The sequence below is a fragment of the Bombyx mori genome, chromosome 27 (genome assembly GCF_030269925.1).
Source record: "Bombyx mori chromosome 27, ASM3026992v2".
NCBI classification, from domain to species: domain Eukaryota; kingdom Metazoa; phylum Arthropoda; class Insecta; order Lepidoptera; family Bombycidae; genus Bombyx; species Bombyx mori.
The window spans coordinates 8894312-8903469 of record NC_085133.1 but is presented as its reverse complement, the minus strand read 5'-3'; the positions used below and the strand labels follow the sequence as shown (position 1 = coordinate 8903469).

General features: G+C 36.4%; 1 protein-coding gene across 1 annotated transcript; it reads right to left on the bottom strand.

Annotated features, from left to right (window-relative positions):
• Positions 1-1652: 1652 nt before the first annotated feature.
• Positions 1653-4206, bottom strand: Hsp90 (90-kDa heat shock protein; the record flags this gene model as incomplete). The annotated part of the gene is given in 1 exon segment (NM_001043411.1): positions 1653-4206. A coding segment is annotated over 1 exon segment (2151 nt). The 3' UTR covers positions 1653-1963.
• Between the last annotated feature and the right edge of the window lie 4952 nt (positions 4207-9158).

The following is a 9158-nucleotide window of genomic DNA, read 5'->3' as shown; positions in this document are numbered from 1 at the left end:
TGGTTACCGTCGCTCATGGACTTCAGCAATGCCAGGGGCAGAGCCAAGCCGCTGCCTACCGCTACAATAAACAATAATGTTAATTTTCGGATATCCGTGCTACCCGCTGAGCTATTATTGCTCCCATAGACACAGACCATTTCAATAAAGCGGCACGACACACCCTCTCATTGTTGCCGCCGGTAATTACATTCCCGATCCTGCGGATAGAATGGAAAGCAGTCGACGTCGCCCCAAACACATCATTTCGGATCTTCCCGATCCACTAACGGTGCTTTTAGGTACCTCAAGCACCGGTCATCGTTCTCGTCGAACCCGTCGCTTGCGACGAAGGGCTCGACGAGTAAATTAACCCTCAGACACAGCCCACTGAGTTTCTCGCCGGATCTTCTCAGTGGGTCGCGTTTCCGATCCGGTAGTAGATTCTGCGAAGCACGGCTCTTGCTAGGGTTCGTGTTAGCAACGTCGTCTCACCTACTAGTTAAGGTTACGCTGAAATAGCCTCTCAAGGCTCTCAGCTAGGTAGGAAAAAAAAAAAGACAGCCCACGAGTGTCGCGCCGGATCTTCATGGGTCGCGATTCCTCGCGATGTTGGATTCTGGGGAGCACTGCTCTTGCTAGGACTAGTGTTAGCAAATACTTAGGTTGAGCCCGTAAGATCACGTAGGTACTCATTCGCGCGAAGTTGGAATAACCCCTTAGGCTACCTAGTAATCTTAGTAAGCAGAAGGGCATTGTCACGACGAAATATCAATGCATATTACCTTCCGTAAAGGAGTATGTTGGTCGGCTCCGTCAACAATTACCATCACATGAGCCATATGACATCACATGGCATATCGTATTAAATGTAGGTATGTCAATTTTCATTCCTAATCAATGATTAGGTACCTATACCTACTTAGATATTTAGAATCAGATCGGATAGGGCAGATTGTGGATGTAACGTATGTCATTTTAAGAGTTTTTTAACAATAACTAGCTGACCCAGCGAACTTTGTTCCGCCTTAGAGACAATGTACCTATGAGCAGACTTGATTTTATCAAGGTCAATTTTTATTCGGATAATTAATGTAAATTAAAAAAGCAAGTATTTTAATGGTTCTTTATTGGCCATGTATTTTAGTGCATGGGGTCGTCCACTTTTTAGTGAAGCACCTTGTGATAAGACGAACTTTTCGTTTTATTATCAGGTGCAAGAATAAATAACGCAGACGGTCTTCCAACCCGTTAACATGCCACATATAATTGACCATAGGAAAAACATGCATTTTCTAGATTCAGACTACAAACTTTTAAGAATTGACCTTGTGATTTGTTTATGGTAATGGCGAAGGCAAGACGGATATAGTATCCTATGTCCTTCTCCTGGTTCTAAGCTACCTCCCCACCAATTTTCAGCCAAATCAGTTCAGCCGTTCTTGTGTTATAAATAGTGAAACTAACAAGACACTTATATAGGTATATAGATTACAAGGTACCTACATAGTACTTATGCAGTTGCATTCTATTTTAATTAAATAGAGATTTATTCAAACTACGTGTGTAGCAAGCCATTTGTTTGGCATGCGTCACATTAATTTTTGAAACTTCCGGAAAAATAAATGTAGTATGGCATTTGTAACTGCAAGGGTTCTTAAAAATTAAACTGCTTTTCACATATAAGTGGAGTTTTATTGATACATTCAGAGTTCACCTTTAGCTATTTACTAATGTGTAATACTGCACTAAGAACATTTTCAAAGGTTGCCTACATTACGAACAGTAACAAAACATTTATAAAGATACAATATTGTAAGTATTCTGGCACAATTATGAAGTTACTTTAAAAAAAAATCAACAGAAAATCATTTTGATTATTTATTAAAATAATGGAATTTTTGAACTAAATCAGTCTTTGGCTGTACACCGATGCACAAAAACAAACCATTATGACATGGTTCCTACAGTTAAAGTAGAGATCTTAATCAACCTCCTCCATGCGAGATGCATCATCGGCATCACCCTCCAATGGCGGCACATCTCCAGAAGCAGGCTCTTCAACCTGAATCGGCTCATCTTCATCAATACCAAGACCCAGTTTGATCATTCTATAGATACGGGAAGCATGGACTTGGGGCTCATCAAGCGTGAAGCCAGAAGACAGCAGGGCAGTTTCATACAATAAGATAACAAGATCCTTAACAGCTTTGTCATTCTTGTCGGCTTCCGCTTTCTGCCTTAATGTTTCCACAATCGAGTGATCAGGATTGATTTCCAAATGCTTCTTCGCAGCCATGTATCCCATTGTGGATGTGTCACGTAGAGCCTGAGCCTTCATGATACGTTCCATGTTGGCAGACCATCCATATTGAGCAGTAACAATACAGCAAGGAGACTCCACAAGTCTGTTAGAGACAACAACTTTCTCAACTTTGTTGTCCAGGATGTTCTTCATCACCTTGCACAGCCCTTCGAACTTCACCTTATCTTCCTCACGTTTCTTCTTTTCTTCCTCATCTTCAGGAAGTTCTAATCCTTCCTTTGTGACCGATACAAGGGTCTTGCCATCATACTCCCTCATCTGTTGTACTACATATTCATCAATGGGCTCAGTCATGTAGACTACTTCATAGCCACGTTTCTTCACTCTCTCCACAAATGAGGAGTTCGCCACCTGGTCTCTGTTTTCTCCAGTGATGTAGTAGATATGTTTCTGATTCTCCTTCATCCTGGATACATACTCTTTCAGAGAGCAGGCTTCATCACCCGATGCCGAAGTGTGGTACCGCAGAAGCTCAGAGAGCTTAGCCCTGTTTTGAGAGTCTTCATGGATACCCAATTTTAAGTTCTTGCTGAATTGTTCATAATACTTCTTGTAGTTTTCTTTGTCCTCTGCCAATTCTTCAAATAGTTCTAGGCATTTTTTAACTAAATTCTTCCTAATTACTTTCAGAATTTTATTCTGTTGAAGCATCTCACGTGAAATGTTTAGAGGAAGGTCCTCACTGTCGACAACACCTCTAATGAAGTTAAGGTACTCTGGGATGAGATCCTCACAGTTGTCCATGATGAAAACTCTTCGTACATACAGCTTGATATTGTTCTTGCGCTTCTTGTTTTCAAACAAGTCAAAAGGTGCACGACGTGGCACAAAAAGTAGTGCACGGAACTCTAACTGACCTTCAACGGAGAAGTGTTTGACTGCAAGATGGTCCTCCCAATCATTGGTAAGGGATTTGTAGAAGTCTCCATACTCATCTTGGGTAATGTCATCAGCGTTTCTGGTCCAGATAGGCTTTGTCTTGTTGAGTTCTTCATCCTCTGTGTATTTTTCTTTAATTGTTTTCTTCTTCTTCTTCGTATCTTTTTTGTCCTCGTCTTCATCCTCACCTACATCTTCAATCTTAGGCTTCTCATCTTCCTCTTCCTTCTTTTCTTCTTCGGCTTCATCATCAGACAGTTCTTTTTCGCGTTCTTTTTCAACCATCAGCTTGATTGGGTAGCCGATGAACTGGGAATGTTTCTTTACGATCTCTTTGATTTTGTGTTCTTCCATGAATTCTGCCAAGTCCTCTTTGACGTGAAGGACGATCTTTGTACCTCGACCAAGGGGCTCACCGCTGTCTGGGCGGACTGTGAACGAGCCTCCTGCAGAAGATTCCCACACGTATTGCTCGTCGTCATTGTGTTTAGAGTGAACAGTCACGCGGTCAGCGACCAAGTAACTGGAGTAGAAGCCAACACCGAACTGTCCAATCATGCTGATGTCGGCACCTGCTTGAAGAGCCTCCATGAAAGCTTTAGTACCAGATTTCGCGATGGTTCCCAAATTGTTCACCAAATCGGCCTTGGTCATACCAATACCGGTATCGATGATCGTAAGAGTGCCCTCGTTCTTGTTGGGAATGATCTTGATGTACAGCTCTTTGCCACTATCGAGTTTTGACGGATCCGTGAGAGATTCATACCTGATTTTGTCTAAAGCGTCCGATGAATTGGAAATCAGCTCACGAAGGAAAATTTCTTTGTTGGAGTAAAAGGTGTTGATGATCAGGGACATAAGCTGAGCGATCTCAGCCTGGAACGCGAAGGTTTCAACCTCCGCTGGCTGTGTCTCCATTTCTTCCGGCATTTTCTTTACTGCTTTTTGTTTAATTCACACAAAATGACTAGAGGGTTTTTAACACACGTGTTTCAAAGCGCAAAGTATCGCACGTTAGTCTCTGTACTTCTCTCAGTTCAAATAACGCCGGGCGCGGTGTGTAAATTCGTTTTTATACTTTCCTCTAACAAGCGACATCTATGAATCAGTAGAAGTTTCTCGATTCTGACGCTATTTCCGTCAGAGAGCATCAACATTTTACCATCAATACAAACCGAAACAATATTAAATAAAAATAATTAATCATTTCAAATTAATTGGCAATTATTTCATTTTGGGAGGCCATAAAACGAAGAGAAAAATCATTTACTTAACACTGCAAGTTTCTTTTTGTATTAGTTATTATTGTATCACCCGCTTTGAAATTTAAAGTGTTAGGAAAAATATATTTCCTTAAAATAATTCAAGAAATTATAAAGGTAATTACATATTTCGTACATTTTCATCAATAGATTCACTAAAATATGCCAGACTAGTTAAATAAATAATTAAAACATAACAGAGAAAAAACCTTTTTAAGTAAAAGAAACATCTCACATTTTAAATTTTCCTAAGCTGTTCAGTGTTTCGCATTTTGCAGATCACTAAAAATATACAGCATAAATGTAAGAAACCAAATTACAACTAAAAAAAATTTATTAAGGCAGTGTAAATTGCATCCAATTAAATGTAATTGTTAGTTAAAAACACAGTAATTTAAAAAACTGGGGAAAATAGCAAAATAAATAAAATTACCAAATGTTGTATAGCTCTGCCGAATTATTTTAGTGCCGCTATTTGGCACAAGGTGGCAATACGATCTACACACAAGAATATCTGGAACATTCCTGAATATTCTAGAAAAGCATCGAAATTTTAACATTACAGAAATAACTTAGTTGAAATTAGAGTCAATAAATGATACAAGATGAATGTTAAATAATTTGACCACAAAACTTTTCCAAATTTAATCAAAGAATCATCGTAATTCGTAAGAAATAACATTTTACCCAGATCATTCCAACCGCTTCCTTCTTATAGTTTTACTATTCACCGCATTCGGCGCTGGCTGCTTCCGATGAAATTCTTAACGAAATTAGTAATACCAATAAATAAAAAGCACATAATTCGTTCCATTTTTTGACGTTTTTTTTTGGACAGTAAATCTCTTTATCGGGGTGTATACGTTACGTAAATATGTCGCTAATAGAGAAACCGTGATTATAGCGCGATTATAAAGGATATTCAGTTGAATACTGAATATTGGATTTCTTTTTATCAATGTCTATATTGTATCGATTAGATCCGCGAATAAAGAGATCTTTAATTGCGAAAATAGGAATCGGGTCACATTTTAATCTGCGAATAGTGAAAACGCGAGTGAAGGAAACGCGAATAATGAGCTATTATTGTATCATAATGTAGATTGGAGAAAACATTGATTAAAATTACAATAGCAAACCAGAACGTAGTAATGTTCAGTTTAAGATGAGTTACTTGTTTTGTTCATCAAAAGTAAAGTCTTATTGTTCATTTAGATGTCAGAAATCATTAAAATAATTGTTCCTCGTCTTCTCCTCCTATACACCCTGTATCAAATTTGTGTTCTCGTTATCTACAGGTAGAGGAAACTATCTTTGCCTCGCGACATTATCTCGCAAAACCTACAGATCTTTAGTCTCATCTTTCAAATAATGCAAGATCCACCTGATACGTTCTCATTATCACTACTAATTTTAACGCCAAGAGCAATAAAAGCATGGTTCAGCTAACTCGTCGACGATTTGAATGTGATACTGAGCTCTAAGCTTCTCGACACGGAGTAGATGCACTCGTAAAGTAACTGTCCTAGTACTATTAAACCCCTTTTGGAGGCACTCTGGCGGCTATTAGCAAACTCTTTCCCTCCAAGCTGTGTTTTTGAGTTAATCCACCCGTCCTTATGAAGCTGTTAAAGTCTCCGCCCACCAGCAATAGTTATAGCCCATAGTTTTATGCCACACAAACTGAAACGATTAGCCAGAAAACCTTCACGAAAGTGGTGTAAATTTAATGCTAATCATCTTACTATTTCATCAACACGTTTAAAATATAATTAAACACAAACCATAATAAAAAATTGCAAAGAAGCGATGAATTCTGACAAATTTAGTTATTTCACTTACAATAAATATTTTTTTATTTGTTGGCAGCACTGCTTTAGGGCTATTGATTAAAGTTGAAATTGCATGAGCGCATAGTGCGCAAACCTTATCAGATTTCACATCATAATTTTTTTTTAAAGACTATCGATATTTAAAGCGAACTGAGCCATGGAAATGCCGATTATTTCCTAGAATAATTAATTGAATCAGACTGAATTACGGAAATAAAAACATAACCTATATTTCAACTTTTCAACTTGTGGACATAAAAATATTGAAAAACCTAAATGTAAATTATATCTTTTTTCAAGTTGTTTAATTAGAACTAATTTTTAGAGGCTGATTATGGTAGGTAGAGAGAGCCGTAGAAGTTTACGCTCTATGCTACTAATAGTAGGTAGGTAGGTACCTTTAGATACCTAAACAAATGTAACATTCTTTGCCACTTCAAATGCAGATTTTTCTTGTTTAGGACAACTTTATAATTATAATAATATCTACCTATGCTTATATGACGTTTAAAAAATTATGGCAATACTTATTTCTAATCCAATTTTGTTGAAGCCGGCGTTTTAACCTAAGAAAAACACGTGTTTCAACAATGAGGAATTAAAAGAATTTATCATGTATCTAAGTTTAATGACCTTTTCATACAAAAACTCTCCGGTTACGGAAAATTAGATAACATTTTTACTAAAAAAAGGTAACTTGAGTTCAGACTAATGACTATTTCAAATTTTGCGTAAACTGAACGAATAGATAGCATTAGAATCTGCTCGAATATGTTTATTTCACTATTTGAAATGCCTGACAACAACAGCTATTTTATGCAAATGCCACTGTATCGTAGACAGCTATCCGTAATTTCATGTTCTAGATAGGTAAGAATATAATTACATAGGTACCTATTTCTTTAATTTGACTCGTAATATCGACATAATGGACCGAATTGTAAAACTATGATTTAATTAATAAAAATTTGATTAAAATTAAGTTTGTAATTACCGCAGGAAACATTTAAATGATTTTAATTTAAAGAAACCATAAATTTATAAAGTTTATGACTTTTGTAGAATAGGGTGGAATTAAGAAGTTGAAAAATATAAAAGAATCCACAATAGGTTATAAATGAGTTTGCAAAATTTATTGCGCCTGAAATTTGTTTTGGGCAATATTCAAACCGGTGTTATTGCGTTTGTCTTCGTATCTTACCAGTACTTATTTTGAACATTTTATATTATGTGCCTAATACATAAAACGTTTTTAGTCTAAATGCTAAACAGACGTCCACATTTAATAGCCCCAGCCTAGGATTTTTGTTTTGGGCATCGGAAACAAACATAATTTGTTAATGGGCTTTGGAAAACGTTTACCACCATATTGGTTCTGAGTTGTACATAAATGAGCAGTGAAAAATTTTCAAGACAAGCAAAAATAAACTTAGACCCCAAAATATGTGTTTTATTAAGAAATTGCCTGCGCCCTGTACTGGCATCCCGAGGTGGTGGTTGGTACCTACAATGAGCGTCACTAACCCATAGACAGTTAGGAGTGGGTGATATAAATCGTATATAGATTCAATATCTATATATCGCAGCAGTATCGTTGAATCCGATATCGCCCCGCACGAAATCTATATATCGATATCAGCCGATACACGATATTGCTCGATGTGATGCGCATCGCCATATCGTACCGATTCGTGAATCGAAATCTATATTTCGATATCAGCCGATACACGATATTGCTCGATATGATGCGCATCGGCATATCGTACCGATTCGTTAATATCAGCAATATTCATTTGGTTCGTATCGAATCGGCCAGAGTGAGTGAGCGCACGATAGGGATATCATGTGATGAATGAAACAGAAACAGGCATTATCCATACAATTGTAAACCTTATATTTAAGTCCATATGTCTGTAGATTATTCTTAGCGTATCAGCAGGATACAGTTAAGGAAAGAAGTTTCAACTTTCGACCCTAACTTGAATGCAGTATAGCCTATTTGCATCGTTGAATTTAATTTCACGCGCTTTGACCTTGAACTAGAATTTTTGGACAAGTGTTTATAAATACTTAAAAGTTTTTTGTGTTTGATTTTTAAAGTACACATTTTTCTATTTTTAGTTGAATCCAAATAATTGAGTTTATTTCTTGTGTTTGTATTAAACTTTTGAAATCTACACTCTTTTGGTATATTTTGTAATTTTAAATTAAGACACAAAATACTAAAAACTGAAAATAATGTAGCCAGTCCTAAGCCTGGTAAAAGCATGAAGGAAAGTTTTTTTGATATTTTTATTTTCATGTTCTTTTTATTACTTTAAGATCATATTATAAATTGATATCAGAAAACCAACCGTATAACGTTGACTTAAATCTATATCTACTACGATATTATATCAGCGTATCGTTTCAAATCTCAAATATCATGAATCGAGAAAATCTACTAGCATCCATCAATATATAGATTCAGAAAATATATAGATTCAATATCCGATATTGATCCTCGATATATAGATACGATTCGATACGCGGCAAAACCGATATTACCCACTCCTAATAGACACTATCAAAACTAAGCATATGTAATTTTTTTTCAACTAAAATTGAAATCCGCGGCTATTTTTAATTTAGATTATTAGAGTAATGATTAGACTCTACCCTATCACTATCACAACTACGCCGCTGCTTACTTTAGAATACTCATAAGACTAAGACTTGTTTAAAGAAAACGTATTATGTAGGGGTTCACAATTATAGCCTATCATTGATAATTAATGTCATTCTGCATTTTAGTTTCTGTTTATACTTTTCTTTTTCAATAGAATAATAAATAAAATAATACATATAAAGAAAACGTTAATTTTGTAAACGTTGCGTTCA